Source organism: Chiloscyllium plagiosum, unplaced genomic scaffold, assembly GCF_037043375.1.
Source record: "Chiloscyllium plagiosum isolate Xiang-an unplaced genomic scaffold, Cpla_swu_hap1 HiC_scaffold_17, whole genome shotgun sequence".
Classification (NCBI taxonomy): Eukaryota; Metazoa; Chordata; class Chondrichthyes; order Orectolobiformes; family Hemiscylliidae; genus Chiloscyllium; species Chiloscyllium plagiosum.
The window spans coordinates 43,665,681-43,689,137 of record NW_028270155.1 but is presented as its reverse complement, the minus strand read 5'-3'; the positions used below and the strand labels follow the sequence as shown (position 1 = coordinate 43,689,137).

At 40.0% G+C, this 23,457-nt stretch overlaps 1 protein-coding gene across 1 annotated transcript in view; it reads right to left on the bottom strand.

Moving 5' to 3' along the window:
• Nucleotides 1-201: 201 nt before the first annotated feature.
• Nucleotides 202-23,457, bottom strand: part of lonp2 (lon peptidase 2, peroxisomal) — a 119,936-nt gene continuing 96,680 nt past the window's right edge. The window contains exons 12-15 of the mRNA XM_043706924.2: nucleotides 12,486-12,625; nucleotides 7,982-8,189; nucleotides 4,039-4,229; nucleotides 202-984 (exon numbers count right to left, since the gene is read on the bottom strand). Coding sequence (XP_043562859.2) covers nucleotides 763-984; nucleotides 4,039-4,229; nucleotides 7,982-8,189; nucleotides 12,486-12,625 — 761 coding nt within the window. The 3' untranslated portion in view covers nucleotides 202-762. The remainder of the gene's footprint in view (nucleotides 985-4,038; nucleotides 4,230-7,981; nucleotides 8,190-12,485; nucleotides 12,626-23,457) is intronic.

The following is a 23,457-nucleotide window of genomic DNA, read 5'->3' as shown; positions in this document are numbered from 1 at the left end:
TTCTGCACATTTAACATGGCCAGGCAATTCCTGCCACCTGCTATTTTATCCATGATATCTCTCCAGTGTTGAAGCAGGCCATTTGGCCCTTTGAATCCACACCGACCCTACGAAGAGCATCTCACGCACACGTACACACGTGTTTTAGGTAAATGCTTTAGTGTAAATTTGCTTGGAGAAGATAAATAAATTATAACTATCTTAGAACAGAATATTTTATTCCAACATTTCAGCTATCAGCATTGACATTTAAATACCATTACTTTGTTAATTTTCTAAGTCTTCAATAACAGATCCATTATCATTGTTACTGGGCAAAGCTCAAAATAAATTGATTGTACCATTTTCATTGCATGATAAGCATCACAATGTAAAAGGAATATTATTAACCTTTTTTGAAAGAATTTTAGCAAAATAGACTTAATGGGTTTATAACAATTTTTGTTTAATATTATTCTCCTTCACTAGGTTATATGCCTTTCCTTGTTAAAAATGCCTCAATCAATCAGTTCAAAACTTAGCCGCTGGAAAGTATATACTACAGCCCAAAACAATTTTCCCTCTTTGCCCAAGACAAGTGTTCTGCCTTCAGAATGTACCTTCCTTTGATAACATAGCACGGTTCAGTAACCTGGGGGTACAAACCTGCATTCTATCATTCTCTAACACATCGCAAAGTAGAAGTACAGTAACTTCTTCAGAAACTGTATTTGTTACATTAAAGTTGAGCCGACAAGAAAACAGAAGTAAGTAGCAAACATTTTAGAGTTTACTATTTAAAATACTATGTCTTGACTCAGCTGGAAATCCTCCATCAAAAGCAGCATTAAGTACATCATCTAAGCAAAATGCAGTTACAAAATCAAGATCCTCTCTCATGTTGGCAGGAATTTCATCTAGGTCTTTCTCATTTCGTTTTGGTAGAATAACTCTCTTCAGTCCAGCTCTGTGTGCAGCCAGAACTTTGTCCTTTATTCCACCCACCTAGTAGAAAAGAATTAGAAACATTCAGCAGCACTGTCTATAAGTAAAGTTGATTCCAAAGAACAAATTGATTATTTAATTCCTTTTTAATAAATAATTTCCTTATTATTCTTAAACTATTGGATGGGAAACACAGATAATAACACTTCCTCAACAGAAGACTTAATAATACAGTTCAAAGTTTTAGAATAAATGTTTCTCATTGGTTGAAGTTTTTCAGACTGTACCCACGATGTATAAATCATGTTGTCTTACAAACAATGGTGCTCAGGGATAAGAAACCAAATTAGCCTGATGGGGTACTATTCCCATTACAGGCTGATAACATGAAGGAGGGTAATCTGAGATTCCACAGAAAATGTTCATGCTGAGGCAGCATGGCCACATTAAACAGTGAGAAACATTCCAGCAATGAGTGGTGATAAAGATGCAGAGCTGTTGACTGAAGAAGTTAAATCCTAAATTAGAAAATGCTGAACCTTATTGTAATCTGTGTTTTCCTTTAACTAAATAGTCAAACAAAATGACATCCACCTCAATTTAGGGATAAAATATAATCTTTAGAGACTAAATTGAAGGAAAACTTTGCAAACTGTAATGTCTCATTTTTATTCCCAGTATTAGGACATATATCAAATTCGCAAAACCCTTCAGTGTTGCTGAAACTGGTCCACTTTATCAACCTCATAATGATCTTCTGAGATACCTTCGAAACAGCCTCTACCATAAAAATGTTTTAAAAGGACTCCATCCCTGCTCATTATACAGACATATATAAGTACTCAACACTGGCCAAGATTCTGGCTTCTAGATGAGCAGAGGTAATCCCGGTCTGGTCCATATACATTTGAGATCTGTGGTTACTCACCATTGTAAAAATATCAATATGATGACCATGGAAAGCAAAAAACCAGTGGCTCAAAGCAGTCAGGGTGATAGGCACCAGATCCATCATTCTAAATATTCACTTCTTCCACAACCAATAGACAGCGACAGCAGTGTTTACAATCTATAAGGTGCACTACAGCAATTCTGTAAGCCTCCTATAACAGTACCTTCCAAATCCATGACTTTTATCACTGAGAAAAACAAGAGAAGCAGATACCACTTGTTTTTCTCCAAGGTACACATCATCCTGAATTGGAACTCTCTCTGTACCTTCAAAATTCTGGAACTCTCCCCCTAATAGCACTGAATGTAGTTACACTGCATAGACTTCAAGGTGACAGTTAACAACCATATTCAAAGGCAATTAAGGATGGGCATTAAATTCCTTGCCAATGATATTCACACACTAATCTTGCTATCTGTATTTTTAAAGGCTCCAATCGCTACTACCCCAATTGCAGGGGGCACACTTACAGTCATTGCAGGTGTAGTGCTTATGGCTTCACTGCTGGTGATATCATGGACTCGGGTAATGGCTTCATACTTTCAGTTTACTTAATGTAGTCACCTGGTGACCTGAAATGCATTGCCAAATCACTGAACAGCACTCAAAGAATCCTTAGTGCCTCATGCGGTATTCCCTGAAGAATGTGACAAGTTGGGCAGTGAGGGGACAGCACAGGGGTTGTCAGCAGATTGTGATTAACACAGCAAGCCTGGTGGTGAATGGAGTGGAGAAAGGAACTATGGGCAGGATGGTGAACAGGGTGAACAACTGAGTAGTGAGGGAATTGGAAAATGGGTTGGCAAAAGGAATGGAAAATGGGGAAAAGCAGCAAAGAACGAAGAATGGGCTGTTGAGGGAGAAGCGACAACAACTGCACAACTGGTTCCAGTTCCAGTGTAGTACAGGTACATAATAATAGCATCAATGATGCTGACTTTATGTTCAAATTTGATGGCAAAAGATACACCCCTTTTCAGCAAAAGTGATGTGCTTTCCCATAGTAATTGAGGAACTGCCCAAAATTAATTTACATTTCTATTAGGTAGAAAGCATAAGCTGTTAGGAAAATAATACTGCTGGTCAAAGCTTGTGATTTTCCAAAGGCACAGATCAAAATGTGGTAACTCCAACCAGCAAGTCAAACAGATGCCTATCTTTTCACACAAGCTAACAGCTGATGCCATGACATTTTACCTCACCGTGCTTCCCTTGACTCTTTTCTTTCTGTTCTTTGTATTAAATGCAGATTCACAGCTGCTGAAGTAGCATTTTGAATAGAGAATAAAAGGTTAAACAGATGCTGTTGTACATAACCTAAGGGAGAGTTTATTCCAGGGTCAGACATAGAGAAAAGTGGGGTTGGTAGGGGCTCTGAGGAATACAAGAAAATGATAAGAGTACAGAGGCCTCATAAGTTGGCAAGGCTGAGAGACAGCTGTGAACACCGGCAGGAGAGTTTATAAGGAGGGAGCGTTTGAAAGATGATAAGTGACATTAGATCATTAGGAGGAAGATGCGAGTTGAAATGGAGACTGCAATCACTAAAATGAGGAGCAAGAAATAGCAGTGACTAAGGGAGGATATTCTAGTCAGAAATTTTGACTGGAGCTTAGGAAGATTATATTCAATGGGAATGGGGAGGGTGGCGTTGTTGTGCAGGAGAATAGGGAAAGATGGAATTCCAAGGAGGTACCAGGATTTAGATGTAATAAGAGCCACACTACCATCATGGTAGTTTGGCACATCAGATGGTGATGAATATTGCCAGGTGGGAGATTTCATTAATGGGCAAAATGTTGCTAGAGTGCACATTCAGTAAATACTTCAATAAAAACAAAGAAACAATTCTGAAATATTCTTTGGTCAGAAAAATTCAAATGGTATAATTTGATTGAAGACTAACTTCCCCTAACAGCTTTTAACACAATACACATTCAAGAGATAAAGAAAACTGCAATTTTAAAGAGAGATTGAATCGGAACAAAGAAGAATTTAATTAATGAGATGGTTAATATTTGAATAAAGAAAAATGAATCTCTGCATTTCTTAAAGGTTATATAGTTTATGAAGTAAAAACTGGGCAAAGTTTCTTGATATTGTGCATGATATAATGTGAATGAGAGTTAAGAGTAATGTTCTTCAGAAATTTAAATACTTACTGGCAGAACAAGGCCTCGCAGTGTTATTTCACCTGTCATTGCTACATCAGAACGCACCAAATGCCCACTAAACAAAGAGGCAAGGCAGGTTACTATAGTGACCCCAGCAGATGGTCCATCTTTTGTAACAGCTCCAGCTGGAAAATGTAGATGTATATCTGTGTTGTCAAGGAGATCAAAACTACCAGCAGCTAAACGGGGGAAAAGAAAAATATCCATTGTTGTAACTACAAATACACTATTTCCATATTAAACCATTGGTTTTTTACAATATATTTTTGCACATTATTGGAAAATTATTTTCATATCGGACATTATCACATAGCCACTGCCTCCATACGTCTCTGATTGGGACCCTTGGAAACAGTGTGACAAATCTCAGTACAGCATTTTATCTTATGGGAAAATCAACTACTCAAGTAAAACTCACATAATTAAATGAACCTTCAAAGATTCAATCAACCTGGCTAAAATGAATCTGGTCGTTATCTTGTTGTCTGTGCTCTTTTCTGTTCACTAATTGGCTGCCATAATAATATAGTAACTTCACAACCATTTCATTGAAAGAGGTACATAAATTTAAGTTCCTCCACTTTAGAATTCAACCAAGAGAGTATGTGAGTAAACGTGCACGGAACAAAAAAGACTGTAAAAGTTCGTGTGTGTGTGTGTGTGTGAAAAGAACAAGACTAGGGAAGACAAATACAGGCCTCTTATATTCTGATACGAGAGAATTGATATTGGAGAACAAAGAAATGGCAGAGCAATTAAATAACTACTTTAGTTCTGTCTTCATAGAAACGATAGGGAAGAAAGGATCTAATGAACAGGAAGAATTTAATGAAATTGGTTTTAGTAAACAAAAATGTGCTTTGAAAATGAATAGGAGTGAAAGCTAAAAATCTAAACCTTCTAAAGAATATGGCCATAGAAACTGAATGATTGCCATCTTCCCAAATTCTGTAGATTCTGAATCAGTCTTGGCAAATTGGAGGATGGTAAATGTAACTGCAGAATTTTTAAAAAGGGAGAGAAAAAGGGAATTGGAGAGCAATTAGTATAATATCAGTGGTAGATAAAATGCTAGAGTTTATTATAAAGGATACAATAACAGGAAATTTAGAAACTATCAATGCAACTAGAAAAGCCCACATAGATTTATGAAAGGGAAATCATGTTTGACAAACTAGTAAGTTTGAAAATAGTGGGTATAATATATTGGAATTTTCAGAAAGCTTTTGATAAAGCCCGCGTAAGGGTTTATGGGATAAAACACTGGCATGGATTGAGAAATGAAGGGCCGACAGGAAGAGAGTAGAAATAAAAGGGTCTTTTCTAGAGTGGAGGGCAATGACTGGTGGAATACCACTGGGATCAGTGCTTGAGCAACCATGAAGTTATCCACTTGTACAAGAAAAACAAAATGGTGGACTATTATTTAAATGGTGATAAATTGGGAACTGTTGATGTACAGAGAGATCTGGGAGACCTTCTACACCACTCTCTGAAAGCAAGCATCCAGGTACTGTAAGCATTTAGGAAGGCAAATGGTATGTTGGCCTTCAATGCAAGAGGATTTGAGTACAGGAGCAAGGACGTCTGCTGCAGCTGTAAAAGACATTGTCAAAACCACATCTGGAGTATTGTGTATAGTTTTGCTTAGAAAAGTTTACTTGCCATAAAGGGAGTTCAGTACAGGCTCACCAGATTGATTGGATTAAAAATCACACAACAGCAGGTTACAGTCCAACAGGTTTATCGACTATAACCTAGTGTTGTGTGATTTTTAACTTTGTCCACCCCAGTCCAGCACTGGCACCTCCACATCACAGATTGATTGTGGTCAAGTTAGTTTAGAAGAATGAAATGGAATCTAACTGAAACACATAAAATTCTGACAGGACTGGACTGGTTCTATGATAAGTGTATGGCATTGAGATAGAGGATCTATAGTGCTCACAGTGAAAATCAAAATAGGCTGGTGAGGCCAAATGGTGTTGCAGTCTCTTGCAACTATTTTCTATGTTTCTTTCATTTTCTTCGTAGCTTGGAGCAGAGCATAAGAATATTGTTATATTCTTCAAAAGAAATCAAAATTCTACTCAATTAATCATGTGATTGTCAAAGATTGAAGGAAACAACTCTGCTACAAGAGGAATCTGCTAATTGTCCTCCTAAATCTCTCAGCATTAATTATCGGATGTTTTCATCTGAAGAAATGTTAATTTAAAACAAACCTTTTATTTAAAATGTAATAGTCAGTACTTTTCTCTTGACATTAAGAAAATGATAAGAAAATAAAGTTTCTAAAAATAAACTGACTCCACATTCTGTAATGCAAAGATCAAATGGAATGTAACAAAAATAAATGATACCAAGCAAAAACCATACTGGATGAGAAGTTAATCACAGCTGTAAAAATCAATTGTATCTTTAATTTTGTTGGTCATAAGCATGTGGAATTGAGTGTACTTCCGTAATATCCAAGCATTTTTTTTGGTATCCCCACTAGTTAATGATGGTGTGCCTTGAACTTGAGTTTATTTAGTTTAAGACTGGATTCTTGGTGAATAGCACTACCTATAATCCTGATTAGCTGTTACAAATGAAATACTTTTAGCATGTATGTGTGCATACATTGTAATTAAAAACTGGAGAAATTTGCTTGCTAGAAAAATGTACAAGATCTAGGTATCTTCTCGGTGTTGATGAGCCACCTCCTTCAACCACTGAAGTCCATCCGTAGGTACATGTACAGAGCTGTTCAGAAGAGAGTTCATCCAGGTTAGACTGGGTCAATTCGATAACTGAGGCACTTCTTTTTATGCCAAAGTAATATACTAGTAAGTCTCTGAATGCTAAATATTGCTGGTAAACTTTGAAGAATCATAAATTCCCGTGTTTGCTTATATTCTTTCATTGGTCTGGATCATTGCCATCTACCCTGAATTGCCCTCGAGGAGGTGCTGCTGAGCCACCTCCTTCAACCACTGAAGTCCATCCATAGGTACAGAGCTGTTCAGAAGAGAGTTCCAAAATATTGATCCAGTGACAGTGAATGAACAGCAACACAATTCCAAGTACGGATGCTATTTGGCTTTGAGGGAACTTCCAAGTGGTGTGTTTCAATGCATCATCTGCCTTTGTCCTTCCAGATAATGGAGGTCACAGTCTTGGTAGATGTTATCAAAAAAGGCATTGTTAGTTGCTACAGTGCATCTTATAGATGATGCAAATCACTGCCACTGACTGTCAAAAGTGGAGAGAATGAATGTTGAAGTTTGAGCTGTCCTGGGTGGCACTGAGCTCCTTGAATGTTGTTGGTGCTGTACTCCTCCAATCATAGAGATGTACAGCACGGAAACAGACCTTTTGGTCCAACTCATCCATGGCGACTACATATCCTAAATTAATCTAGTCCCATTCGCCAGCATTTGGCCCATATCCCTCTCAACTCTTCTTATTCATATATCCATCCTGATGTCTTTTAAATATTGTAATTGTACCAGCGTCATCATGTCATCTGGTAGCTCATTCCATAGACGGACTACCCTCTATGTGAAAAAGATCCCCCATATGTCCCTTTTAAATCTTTCCCCTCTCACCTTAAAAATATGCCCTTTAGTTTTCGACTTGCCCGCCCTGTGGAAACGACTTTGTCTATTTACCCTATCCATGCCCTTCAAGTGGAGCACATTCCAATCCACTCCTGATTTGTTCCTTGTGGATGGTGGACAGGCTTTGGCAGGTTATTCACCACAGAATTCCCACTCTCTGGTTTGCTCTTCAAGCCACAATACTGTGCTCCTTAATTAGAGGAGATTTATTTTGTCTCTTCCAGAATTATAAAATGAATGTTTCATGGGTTAAGGTTTTAGTTTTCAACAGACACTATTGAAATTATTACATAGTAGTTATCCTCATTACAATACATTTTACATACCATTTGTTAAGTGATATTTCTTTGCATTGCTGCGCAGCCAACTTATTGCAAGATGGGCTGATTCCTTCATAACATCCCCTAATTGTCCTGTTAGAGTCAACTGACCCTCTCCTTCCATTCGGCTTGCTTCCACAAACATAATCTCACCACCTAATGGTGTCCAAGCTAAGCCTATTGCCACACCAGGCTGGCTCAGGCGTTGAGATACCTGTTTAACAAAAAAGGAACATATTCAAAGTTTTATAAATCAAAATCCTTATTTCCAGAAAGCATTCTAAAACCATGTATAAGTAGCCTTCTGATGCTTCTGATCCTTGTATGGAATAGTGCCATGCAGGCTAGAAATTGTCAGGACTGTTCCCTGATCGGTACTGCTGAGATTATGGTAAGGATGTTACAATTTTTTTAGTGTGCCTTGGGAAAGCAAGAGAAAAATAAGAATATCAGCTGAGATCATTATTTAATGATCCGTGCTGTAATGTGGAAATTTTGAATATCAAGCAGGAACTGATATGGGACATCTGTAGGATCAGATAGCCTTCCTCCATGGAGCCACTTTGGGTTGAGTGCCAGCGAAACAAAAGTCATTTTGAACCAGCTAGATAAACTTAGACAGAGCCAAATGTATCCTGAGTCAATTAGAAATCATTTTTTTTAATAAATGAATTTTCAGTTTGAATCATTTGATTTCTTAAGTAGAAGTGCCTGAAAAGCCATTCTATTCATCAACGCTTTTGTGCCTATTTTTAAATAAAACAGCTAGATGAGGATTCTAGGGAATTGCGTGATACAAAGGTACAGAATCATTCTGTGAACAGGTATGAACTAATTACCAATGTTGAGGAGTTAAACAAATAATCATTCACCCAAGAAACCTGCCTCATCTACCATAATGGTTTACATTATACATTAACATATGTTCATTAGAACTTTAGAGGTTAAATTTAAATCTTTAATAGAAACTGTTACAGAACATGAGCTCCAATTTTAATTCTCAGGTCAGGGTTGCAGAGGTGGACAATTTCCCAGCTCCATGAACCCAATATTTAAAAGCTCAGACTATCTATTTTCAGGCTGGATGTGGGAGGTTGGATAGAAATTTGGGCGAGGCAATCTGGAAAGAGCTGAGGCAGCTAATTGTGCCCAAGAATTAAAATAAAAGAACAAAATATAAAACATGCCTCCAGCCTACAACCCCAAGACTGCCATGCCTGATTAATACCAACTCATGTCCTCTATGGTCCTCTGCACAGTTGCACAGTTCCTAACCCGAATGCTAACACAACCATTTGTCCCTTTATCCAACTTCCACGCCCTCACATGGTACCCTCAATTAATGCCTACTTCCACCCACCCATTCCCCATCACATATTATGCCAACTCACCTAGTATTCACAAGTGTCCACGATTGTAAACAAAAACAACTTCTCTGCAATTAACATTCACCAAAGCAAGCTAAATATTACTCCTTCTCCAAAGGTTTCTGCCCTGCACATCAAAATGTAATCTGATGCAGCAGGTTTGCCAAAATGGTTCTTAAATAGAGACAGCTGACCATTCAAGAGGCAACTGCCTCTGGAAATCATGCAAGTACGATGCCCAAGTCCGAACGGCACTCTCATCATCATGGAAATAGGAAATTCTGGCTTTATGAACAGAAATTGTGACTTCAGGCTACTTCTGCCATTCGCACCAAGTTGGAGCAGTTCTCCGATGTGCCAATAATCTGGTCATAGCATGCTTAGCATAAAAGATTCACAGTGAATGGGATTTCGACAAGGGAAAGATGTAAAAGTGATATAAGGATCAATGTCTTTATGCAGAGGATGGTGTGTGCATGGAATGAGCTACCAAAGGAAGTGGTGGAGGCTGGTACAATTGCAACATTTAAAAAGCAGCTAGATGGGTATAGGAGTAGGAAAGGTTTACAGGGATATGGGCCAAGTGCTGACAAATGGGACTAGATTTATTTACGACATCTGGTGGGCATGGATGAGTTGGACTGATGAGTCTATTTCTGTGCTGTACATCTCTATGAGTCACGACACGACCAGCTATCCCTAGTAGCCACACGCAGACGACAAGCAACATGAATTTGACTGGGACAACACTACCATTATAGGGCAAGCCAAACAAAGAACAGCCAGGGAATTCCTAGAAGCATGGCACTCATCCACAAACTCCATCAACAAACACATTGACCTGGACCCAATATACCGGCCACTACAGCGGACAGCTGAATCTGACAACCGGAAGCGGCAGGGACAGACCACTATAATTGCCGGAGGAAACACCACAGAAGCGCTTCACAGGAGGCTCCCAAGCACTGAAGATGTCACCTAGACAGGGAACGAAACGTTTGCAACAAAAACTTCCAGCTCGGCGAACAGAACCACAGCAACGAGCACCCAAGCTACAAATCTTCTCACAAACTTTGAAAACTCTCTGCAGTTTGAAGTCATACCTGGCACTAAGGAAGACAACTTTGGTTGCTGAAGGTCAATCAACTTAGTGCCAGGACCTCACTGCAGGAGTTCCTTTGGGTAATGTCCTAGGTACACCATCGTCAATGACCTACACTAATCTTCATAAATGAACTTCTCTCCATCGTAAGGTCAGATGTATAGAGATTCACTGAGGATAGTACAATGTTCAGCATTATTCACTACCCTGCAGATACTGCAACAGCCAGTGTCCAAATGCTGCAAGACCTGGACAATATCCAGACTTGGGCTGACAAGTGACAAGTAACATTTGCATCACAATGACCATCTTCAACAAGACACAATTCAAACTACAGGGGAACCTCGATTATCCGAACGTGATGGGCGGACACTATTTCGTTTGGATAATCGATTATTTGGTTAATCGATTAAATGCCTTTCCTCAGGTGCTCAGAGTTTTTGAAGTCTGCTCCTTGTTCAAGAGACTGCAGCAGGACACAGCGCGCGAGGCCCGACCCAATGCAAAACCGCCCCCCCAGCCCCATGCAGTTCCGCCTCCCGTCCCCAACTCTGTAACACTGCCCCTCCCACCTCCAACTCCATGTAACACCACCCCCCTCTCCCCAACTCCATGCAACACCGCCCTCCTGCCCTCTAACCTCATGCAACACCACCTCCTCTCCAGGGCAGCTGGACTGGACACCAACAAGAAGACTGCTGCTGCCTTTGTGGGTTAAGTCTCCAAATAGCACACGCGCAGCCGCAGCCACAGCCACACACACAACTTTTTACTGCAACCTTTTGACAGGTTCCACCTTTGCCTTGTACAGGACAATGTTGGAGAGATTATGTGGGGAAGAGCGGTTCAGGGTACACCCTGTGTAGAACTCCAGGGAAAGTGTGGGGAGAAGGCGGGCAGTCAGTCATTTGGCAACGGTGACTGTTTAATCACTGTAAACAAAAGACGCGATCACTGTTGGAAACACGTTTTTGATGTAATGTTTCCATCGGGATCTGGAGATCTCCTTCGGATAATCCGATTTTCGGATAATTGGTATTCAGATAATCGAGATTCCTCTGTACTCCCCTGACTTTTACCCAATTGACTACAGAAGTTCAAGAAAGCAGCTCATAACTATCTTCTCAAGGGCAAATGATTACGGGACATTAAGACACAAGAGTGGAAATTAAGTTGAATAATATGTAATGAAAACAGCAGATGGATTTTGAACTGTTTTGATTTTAGTCCTTCTGGGAAAGAGTCTACAGAGTTAACTAAATTCCAAATTTCTCAACGTCAAAAATATAACCGGAATCAATTTAACAGGACTGTTCTCTGATGTTTCTGTTAAAATGCATCAGAAATATTCGATTCTGAAGTATTTAACATCAGTGTGTGCAGGACAGTTATGCACACTACATCATTGGGCTCATGAGCTGCAGCACCAAGTCTGAATGCAATACTGTTGGAGATGAGGATTATCAGAGCCAAAAAAAAAGCTTTATCAACAGCGTACACGTGCAGTATCAATTTCATTTAGTCAGCATTGAAATAAATGGTGCTAATGTCTCCTTAATGTTACTGGGCCCGTAATCTTGTGGCCCAAGTTAATACTCTGAAGAGATGAAATTCAAATATCACCAAGGCTGACGGTGGAATTTAAATTCATATAATAAACAAAATCTGGAATTGAAAGTGAAGTCTCAGTTTCATGGTCACTATTACTGTCATCAATCATAATAAAAATACATCTGGTTCAATAGCAATCTCCCATCTTTACCTGGTTTACCCCTCTTGTGACTTGTAACCCACGGCAATGTGGAGGACGCTTAACCACCCTTTTAGATGGCCTATCAAGCCACTCGTTTAAAAACAATTAGCGACGTGCGATAAATGTGACAGAGCTTGTTAAAGAATATATTTTTGAAAAGTATAAACAAGTGTAAATAATATGCATGAACATTGGTTGCTGATTTTCTACAATACACATCTTGCTAGTTACTTGCTTTAGATCCATTTCACACTTGCTGAAGTAATAAAACTTTAAATTCAATTTTACCTCCATTTCATAGATGGGGGCTCCTAGAATATCTTTTAATGCATGCCGATCAATCACAATTGGCATTTCAGGAGGCAATGCAAGGTCAGTTGTATCAGTGATGGATTCTGACTTGGTCACCTCACGGACAACCTCTTTTCCTGTAATAAAAGTAGAAAATTAGTACTTCTATAAAAGTATACCTTAACTATCTTGCTATAAATATCTTACCAGAGAAGTAGACACATGCCTAGAACAAGGGCTGCAAATGGTTGCAAAAGTCACTTGTTCCTGAGAAAACAGAGGAATGACACAACATAAAAGAGTTGATTTCAAGGTTCTTTTCCTTGTAACCTGGAGGTCTTGATGCAAGAGTTGGGTTGCAGGAGAGGTATCTCTATCTGTAGCAGACCAGGAAGCCATTCAAACAAACTCAGTAGGAGATACAGCAGATAGACAAGAAGGTCAGTGCAGGATTATAGCCCTTTGACACAGCATTGTCAAATTCAAGTACTTTACATGAATGGGCAAGGCTAGTGAAAGCATATTTTAAATGTCACAATCCACCAACTGCAACAATAACTCCAAACACTGTTCAGCACATCACACTATCTTTCATGAACCAACAATTTTCATCCATGTTCATATCTCACATTCATAGCTTCACTTCACCCTCAAACAGTTAGTATTATTGGAAGCCTCACACCCACATTCACAGCTTACACACACAACCACAAAGACAGGTGCATTGTTCAAACACATTACACCATACCCATTGACTGATGTTTTTCCTTGCAGGACAAGTAACGCATAAAGGTAGCATGGTTGTTTGGCTTCATTTTGATGAAAGAGACAGTGGTTTCCCAATTTGGCATTGCTATGACTGAGGTTGTGAGGTGGGCTTCCCATACCCACTGTGCCTTACTACAACCCTATTCTTGTGCCCTTCTCCTTTCAGCTATCCAAGAACTGCTACCTTGTTCATGCAGTGGTACAATATAATAAAGTGCCATTAGAACAAGACAGACAATGATAAAACACTGTAACTCAATCTGACGTTCACAGACAAGACCTCAGATAGTGTACTGCCACTGTGCATACTTTAGACTGAGTAGTGTAGAGGTGAGATCTGCATGTGTTGAGTCACAGGGCATTATGTGACCTGCAGCTAGAAAAAGGGTAAATGGTAATGTAGTTACCAAGTTTTCTGGACAACAAGGTTGCACAGGTGCTCTGCTGCAGAGAACATAAATCAGGGCACTGATGGGACAGTCAACAGATAAAGCTCCATGGAAATGCACAATTATTTCCTTTGTGCATTGACTGAGCTACAAAGAAACATAAGAAATAGGAGAGCAGCTATGGTCCATCCAGCCTCTGGGGCCTCCTCCACCATCTAGTACAATCATGAATGATCTTTCAACTTCAACACAATGCCCCCGTATCCCTTAACTCCCCGAGAAACCAAATAAACTCTCTCACTCCATGGTAGAACATCCACACTGTCTGGGATAGACAATACCATAGATTCACATTTAGACTGAAAACATTTTTCACCACCATCCTAAAATAGTGGCTTCTTATCCTTATTCTAAATTCTAAGGCACAGGAAACAGCTGCTTACTGTCTACTCTGTTGAACCTTATCACAATGTTGTACTTTTCAATAACACCAGCTTTCTTCTAAACTTCAGACAGCAAATTGATCTTTCAATATAGCACAGTCCTTTCATTCTAGGAACCAAAGTAGTGAATCTTTGTTGCCTTCAATGCATGTCTATTATTTAAATATGGAAACCTAAACTGCACACAGTACTTTAGATATGGTCTCACCAAAGTCCTAAATACAACATAGTATGACGTCCTTATTGTTGTACTCCAATTTGCTTACAATAAATTGCACTTTGCTATCTGCCTTTGTTTGCTTGATGCACCTACCTACTGACTTTACATCTCTTCTGTGAGTACACAAAAGGCTCTACAGTTTCACACCTCTTTAAAAATTCTGCTTTTCTATTTTTACTACCCAAGTGAATAACCTCTTACTATCTGACATTGTTATCTTGTCTTTAAGATATCTGCATCTCTTTTCAGCATCTCTACGTCCTCCAAATAGCTTACATTCTTACCTAGCTTTGTATCACCAGCAAATGTTACTCTCAATTCCTTTAACAAATCTGGATTGTAAATCTGGATTGTAAATAACTGAAGAATGAAATAGAAGAGTTAGTGTTTTTTGACGATGTAACAGGTAGGTAAAGGAGCTAGCAGATATAATATACTTGGATTACCATAAACCATTCAAACCATTAAAAAAGCTGATATGGGGTTGGGGTTAATTTATCGACATAAATGGAAGATTGGTTAAGAAACAGGCAGCAGAGAGTAGGAATAAGTGAAGTATTTTCATATTAGTAAACTGCAACCAGTGAAATGCCAGAAGGATCAGTCTCTGGCCCTTAGTTATTTACTTAGTAAAAATAGAAAAGCAGAAGGGCCACTGGACTCAAAACATTATCTCTGCTTTCTCTCTACAGATGCTGCCAAACCTGTTGACTTTCTCCATCAATTTCTGTTTTTGTATCACACACATCATTTCAATAGGTTAATATGGTGCACTTGCTGATTTATTCTCCTGTCTGGGAACTCACTACATAAATTTACATCACTGAATTTCTTCTTGATTTGATAAGGTCCAGTAAACCTTGCTTTTAATGGTTCCCAGAGACAGGCCACAACATTAACACTATGCCCGCTTCCACAAAAATTCAAACTTTAGCCTCTGTCTGCTCTAGTTTTCATTGTTTATTTCAATTATTTCTGAGCCAACTCCCATACGTTAGTTAATTTCTCTTGGAAATTTAGGACATAGATTGAACACTTTGCTTTGGTTAATTAACTTTTATTTAATTAATTTAAATAGTTCTCTTACTTGATGTCAATATATTTGTTCGAATGGACTAAATCCTAAATTCTCTAGAATTTAGAAGGTTAAAGTGTGATCTAACCGAGGTCTTCAGGATATTAACAGGAAAAGACAGGGTAAAAAACTATTTCTGCTGGTTGAAGATTGAGAACTATGGGGCATAGTCTAAGAATTAGGGCCAGGTCATTCAGGTCAGCTGTTAGCACTTCTGCATGCAAAGAATAGTGGAGGCTTAGAACTCTCTTCCTCAAATGGTAGTCAATGCTATTCAATTGTTAAATTTAAATCGGAGATAGACAAATTTCTATTGAGCAAGGGTATCAAGGTTCTATGAGCCCAAAGCAGGCAAATGAAGTTAAGCCACAAATCTGCCTTGATCTTATTGAATAGCGGAGCAGGGTCAAGGAGCTAATCACCTACTCCTGTTCCTCTGCTCATATAGCATCCCTAAGGGCAAATAGTAACAAAGGAATTCCCTTATCTCAATCAATTGGACTTTCTTGACATTAAGCTCTAATTATTGTCTTCAAAGTTTGAGTTAAAAATCATACAACACCAGGTTGTAGTCCAAAAGGTTTATTTAGAAGTACAAGCTTTCAGAGTACTGCTCCTTTGTCAGATAGGTATTGGGGCAGGATCATAGGACATAGAATTTACAGTAAAAGATCAAATGTCATACAACTGATGAAAGGTATTGAACAAACCTAGATTGCTGTTAAGTCTTTAATTACTTGGAATGAGGTTGCAGGTTTAGATTCATTAATTTGTAAATCCCAGAATGTCTTTCAAGTCACATTCCTGAGATAACTTAATATTTTATAAAAAAAAGTGACATCTCAGCTCCGACAATGCATTAAAGGTGTGAGGTTAGAGTCTGTCTGAATCCCAATCTTGAGTCAGACCAGTTCTATTTCCAAATCGAAAAGTGTAGTGCTGGAAAAGCACAGCCAGTCAGGCAGCATCTGAGGAGCAGGAGAGACGATGTTTTGAGCATAAGCCCTTCACCAGGGTGAAGAGCTTATGCTCGAAAAGTCAACTCTCCTGCTCCTCGGATACTGCCTGACTGGCTGTGCTTTTCCAGCACCACACTTTTCGACTCTGACCTCCAGCATCTGCAGTTCTCATTTTCTCTTGGTTCCATTTCCAAAGTAGGAATTGATAGGTGTGCGTGTGAATACGTCTCAGACTCACGCACCCCCTACACTCTCTCACAGGCATATACTCCATCACACACGTGTGCGCGCACACACACACACGCACAAGCATGCACACACACACACATATATATAAGTCTATGGGGTGAATTTGCACTTGCAGATTTATATTTGCAGGAATGAAAATAAAATAGAATAAAACATATTACCTTTAACAAGGAGTTTTAAATGCACAGCAAAAGTATTACTCAATTAATCTGAAATCATTCCTTCATAAATTGAAAAGAAAATCAGCTTTTGCAGAGGGCCCAAAACACATCCTTTCTATAGTACCCTAAAGTACCCCTTATACAGTACTCACATCAATTACTATCTCTGACATCTCGCTAAGTTTAAATCACGTGACTTTAACTTATTGACTGGAGTCGCAGATAGTGTCTTCCTGGAGCTAAAATGAAACACTAGACCTTAACACATTCAGCTTTATGTAACTCCTGCAGGGTTTTTACCCTAATACGTCTAGCCCCAGACTAACCTTAACTCTTTTCTCCAAGGTTATCTAGTTTCACAATATCGATCCTTTCTCAGGAGTGGTGGTCTATGCAACTATCTTCATCCATGAATTCACAGGACTACTCAAAGTAAAACTAAAAAGAAAACATTTCTCTTTCTCAGCTATGACCTTTAGTTTAACAACCCTCTCCTAACCTTCCAAACTGGATGTTAGGTTTGTTTGGTCATAAAACTCTACCAAAACACTCAAAAATCCACTAATTCCAAAGGTGCATCAGGGTTAAAAGAAGCCAACATGTTCACAGACATACTTAAAGGTTAATTATTAACTTCAGACATAGAAAAATCCATGTCTCCCATTGACCCAGAATCCAAGATCCAAAACTTGTAACAAGAAATATATACCAGTAAGTTACGCACACTCAGAAAGGAGAGTTCACATCCAGAGTGAGACATAGTCCAAGTGAGTATATAGTTCAGGGACATTAGGAATAGAAGAAGTCAATCTTCCTTGTCTTTCTACATTTTAAATTTCAGCAGTCTAGTTAAAAGATTAATAAAATAGCTGACTCAGCTGACTGAGGGACATTTACCATTTAATCATCTGAAAGCAGATACCAAGTCGTGGGCATCATAGATGTGACTGCAAGGGAATCAGAGCTGGGAAAGAAATGGATACACATCCTATTGAAAGAGAAGGTGGGGTTACCTTGTTAGTTTAAAAAAAAGAAATGAAATGAATATCAAGAAATGATATGGGCTAAGAAGACATCGAATCTATGTGGGAAAAGTTAAGAAACTGGATAGCGAAAAACCTTGTGATAGGAGTTCAGTACAGACCTCCTTGCAGTAAGCAGGAAGAGGGGCAAGAAATAAGATAGAAAGAGCATGTAGGAAGGCTCTCTAATCATAGGGGACTTTAATATGTGGTTGTCTGGGAAGATCTGTTTGATAGTGAATCCCAAGAAAAGAAATTTGTGAAATGTATACAATATGGTTTCTTGGAACAGCAAGTGGTAGAGCCCACCACGGAACAAGCAATTCTGGATTCGGTGAGCTGTAATGAGGCACGCTTTTTCAGGATGGCAGTCAGTGGCTAGAGGAGTTCAACACGGGTCAGTGTCATGACCACAACTATTCACTACACATTAACAATCTGGATGAAGACATTGTTACCAAGTGTGCAGGTGGAGAACAAGGTACTGTTAAGGAGGTGGGGAGGCTGCAGATGGACTTGGACAGATTAGGCCAGTGGGCAAAGAAATGGCAAATGGATTACAATGTGGGAAAGTGTGAGATTATGCATTTGGTAGGAAGAATAGATGCATAGACTATTTTCTAAATGGGGAAGGGCTTTGGAAATCTGAAGCACAAAGGGACTTGGGAGTCCTAGTTGAGAATTATCTTAAAATTAACAAGCAGGTGCAGGTAGCAGTTAGGAAGGCAAATACAATGTTAGCATTCATTGAGGGCTAGAATACAAGAGCAGGGATGTACTGCTGAGGCTGTATGAGGCTCTGGTCAATTCAGACTGCATTTGGAATATTGTGAGAAGTATTGGCCTCGGAGGGGGTCCAGTGGAAGTTTACAAGAATGGTCCTGGGGATGAAGTGTTTGTCAAAGGACAAGTGAAGGACTCTGGGTTTGTACTCATTAGAGTTTAGAAGGATGAAGGGGGATCTAACTGAAACTTACAGAATACTGAAAGGCCTGGATAGAGTGGACATAGTGAAGATGTTTCCACTAGTAGGACGAGAACCCAAATGGACAGCCTCAGAGTGAAGGGATGATCGTCTAGAACTGAGTGAAAGAATTTCTTCAGCCAGAGGATAATGAATCTGTGAAACCCATTACCACAGAAGGCTGTGGAGGCCAAGTCACTGAATGTCTTTAAGACAAAGATAGGTAGGTTCTTGAGGGATCAAAGATTGTGGGGAGAAGTCAGGAGAATAAGATTGAGAAATATATTAGTCATGATTGAATGTCAGTGCAGACTCAATGGCCTAATTCTGCATCTAACCTTATGGTCTTGTGTAAATCACAATCTGCATCATGAGCTAACTTGTCTGCAATTCCCTATTTTCTCTCTCCCTCCCTCTTGAATACTGGTTTTACATTTGTTAACTTCTAATCAACTGGAACTATTCTGAAATCTAGGCAGCTTTGGAAAATCAATATTGCATCTATTATCTCCAACAATGTATTTTAGAATACCAGAATTCAGACCTTTAGGTCTTAAACTTGCATTGGCTTTTAGTACCTTAAGTTTCTCCAAATCCTTTTCACTGATATTAATTAACTCAAGTTCCTCAATCTTCTTAGTTGTACTACTTGGTTGTACTCTAATAATGACATGCACTTTGTATACATCAACTGTAAAAATGAACAAGACATCTGTGCAACATCTCTGGCATTTTCTCATTTCCCCTTCTTCTGTCCATACCTCCATGGGATGAATGTTTACTTTAGCTACTAATTATTACATACTTGTAAACAGCACTAATAATCAAGCTTTATATTCCTAATTGCCATATATACTCGATTAATATTCGATCTCATGTAAAAACCTGACCCCCTATTTTGGGCCAAATGACCTGGAAGTTTCTATATATCTCGTGTAGAAGTCGACCCTAGTTCTTCACAGTTAACAAACAACGTTTATGAGTCAGTGTGCCGGCTGTCACGTCCCGCTCCAGCTTTCCAGTCTGCCGATTGTTCCGCTTCGCTCCCAGTCTTCTCGTCCACTGGCTGTTGTGTTTTCAGAATTGCCATATTTTGTTTTTTTTTATTCGTTTAGAGATGAATTGGTCTTCTGCTAATGATAGGGTATGGATTTTGACGGGCATGAATTTCAGCCCCTTGAAAGTAATATCCATGTAATAATTGACCTCATAAATTTAATCTTAACAAGTAGTCAAACAAATTTGACTATAACTCGAGAATATACGGTAGTTGACTCATTTACCTTTTTCTTCTTTGGTTGCCCTTTGTTGGTTTCTAAAAAAATTCTAATCCTCAGAAATACTACAATGCTTTGCAACATTATAAACATTAAGTCACAAGTGAATCCTTCTTGTCAAGTGTTTGTTTTCATAGTGTAATTTCTAAAAGAACATGCTTCAGTGCTTACCTGTAAAATATTGCTGCAGGAGAGAAGCATTTTCTAAACTCCTCCTCTTAAGTAAATAGTTTCACAGATAGACACTTAGAATCATAGAGTCATAGAGATGTACAGCATGGAAACAGACCCCAGGGAAAAGACCTTTTCTATTTATCCTATCCTTGCCCCTCATAATTTTGTAAACCGCTATAAGGTCACCCCTCAGCCTCCAACGCTCCAGGGAAAACAGCCCCAGCCTGTTCAGCCTCTCCCTGTAGCTCAGATCCTCCAACCCTGGCAACATCCTTGTAAATCTTTTCTGAACCCTTTCAAGTTTCACAACATCTTTCCGATAGGAAGGAGACCAGAATTGCACGCAATATTCCAACAGTGGCCTAACCAATGATCTGTACAGCAGCAACATGACCTCCCAACTCCTGTACTCAATACTCTTGACCAATAAAGGAAAGCATACCAAACGCCTTCTTCACTATCCTATCTACCTGCGACTCCACTTTCGAGGAGCTATGAACCTGCACTCCAAGGTCTCTTTATTCAGCAATACTCCCCAGGACCTTACCATTAAGTGTATAAGTCCTGCTAAGATGTGCTTTCCCAAACTGCAGCACCTCGCATTTATCTGAATTAAACTCCATCTGCCACATCTCAGCCCATTGGCCCATCTGGTCAAGATCCTGTTGTAATCTGAGGTAATCCTCTTCGCTGTCCACAACACCTCCAATTTTGGTGTAATCTGCAAACTTACTAACTGTTCCTCTTATGCTTGCATCCAAATCATTTATGTAAATGACAAAAAGTAGAGGGCCCAGGACCGATCCTTGTGGCACTCCACTGGTCACAGGCCTCCAGTCTGAAAAACAACCCTCCACCACCACCCTCTGTCTTCTACCTTTGAGCCAGTTCTGTATCCAAATGGCTAGTTCTCCCTGTATTCCATGAGATCTAACCTTGCTAATCAGTCTCCCATGGGAAACCTTGTCGAACACCTTACTGAAGTCCATATAGATCACATCTACTGCTCTGCCCTCATCAATCTTCTTTGTTACTTCTTCAAAAAACTCAATCAGGTTTGTGAGACATGATTTCCCACACACAAAACCATGTTGACTTATTCTGCACTTGCATAAATATTCTCTCTAAATTGAATTACTAATGAGTATTCACTTGGGTAGACAATGCATAGCAGGATGTGATGAAATAAAAGTTTGTATATTGCAAATTGTTGTCATTGAAAATACAGAATTCTTCAAGATCACTTTTAGAAGGCTTAAAGGAGGTCAGGTTTATTTACATAATAGCTCTCCTTCAGCCACTCTCAGGATACTTTTGGGTAAGTGATAGATGTAAAGAATTATGAAAACAAAAATGATGAATGGGATTAAAAAAAGCTTTTCCCAATACACTATATCAAGTATCTAAGGTTTTACTGGGAGGGTGTAATTAGATAAAATCTCAAGTTCTGAGTCTAACAGGTCTTCTCTACAGAATTGCTGAGGTTCTCGCCAGCTCTGAAATGTATCAATCAGAATCACAAGGACAACACCATCATCTGATGGTCTAGATCTTGCAGTCCTGATGGTATTGAAAGCAGAACTATTTGCCACTATTGCATCACAACTTCTAGTAACCACTTTTCTTGAATCTGGGAAGTCGCAGTTTGTCTGAATGGGTTCCAGAGGGTCCATGCTCATGGACCTACTGGACTCAAATCACAATGAATACTAGTGCTGACTGCATTGCAGTGGTAACTGATTTATAGTGGCTTTGTTCTTTGCTCTGGGCACCTTTAATATCTTTTCCACTCACTTTTCCTCCCCTATTGTCAACAGCATAAAACCATCATTCTCCACCCTCTTTCAGTTCTGAAGCTGAGAATTTGGACTCAGAATATTAACTCTGTTTTTCTCTCCACACATGCTGCCAAACCGGCTGAGTTTCTACAGCATAATCTGTTTTTTGAACATAGAACAGTATAGCAGAACAGCAGGCCCTCCATGTCTGTGCTGACCATAATGCCATTCTAATCTAATCCCATTTTATTTCAGACATCCAGCATCTGGAGCATTTTGGTTTTATTTGAGCAGTCCTGAGATGGTCTAGTCTATGAGCTGGGTTCCTGTCATGTGCACAAAGTGCCTGTGCAGAAGCATTCCAATGGTGGGTGCTGGTATGCCCTACTATGCAACACTGAAGTTCATTAGTGTATTGGACATATGCCACAATCTGGAGAAGTTAACACATATCAGCTGCTGGATTCTGGATTAGTGGTAAAGGACCCACTCTGTACTACATCCTCAGGAGAATCCATACTCTCAACAAACAGTATTTCAATTCCATCTCAAACATCAAAAACTGTAAGTACAACAAACTTTATCTACCCACCTCCATAACCAGCGCTCCTCAAACATTCCAGAAGATTTCCCTGGCCTCGGAAACACCATTAGCCATGTGGCTAATGCAGCTGCCACCCCCACGCTGATTGATGATGTCACTTCTGCCCCCATCATGGCCACTCCCACAGCCACTTCCGCCCCTCACATCATCGCTGATGCCACAAGCTCAGTGACTTCCACCACCCCTACTGCCGTGTCTGCCACCACTTCCACCCCAACCAGCGCCACTCACCAGCATTCTGCTGACACGCCCCCCACAGACCCCACTGTCACTATCCCACCCCCCAGAACCCAGAGGGGAACACTACCCCTGCTCATGACTCTACCCCCATTCCCCCCACCATCACACCCACTCCAGGTACTGGCTCCGACCCCACTCCCAGCTCCACACCCACACCAGCTCCCAGCCCTGCCGAGTTTTCACCATCCCCCCAGACCTCCCCCTCACTGAGGACGAACAATCAGTCCTCAGCAAAGGACTCACCTTCGTCCCCTTCCGTCCACACATCAATGAATTTAATACACGCCGTGACATCGAACACTACTTCCGTCGCCTCCGCCTCCGAGCTTACTTTCACAATCAGGACTTCCGCCCACCTTCCGAGGACCCCTTCGCCCACCTCCAACGCACTGCAACCACCTGGACACCCCGCGCTGGCCTAATACCTGCCCTCGACCTCTTAATTTCCAACTGCCGCCGGGACATTAACCGCCTCAACCTGTTGACCCCCCTCCCCCACTCCAACCTCTCACCCTCACAACGTGCAGCCCTCCAATCCCTCTGCTCCAATCCCAACCTCACCATCAAGCCAGCAGATAAAGGGGGTGCAGTGGTAGTCTGGCGCACTGACCTCTACATCGCTGAAGCCAAACGCCAACTCGAGGAC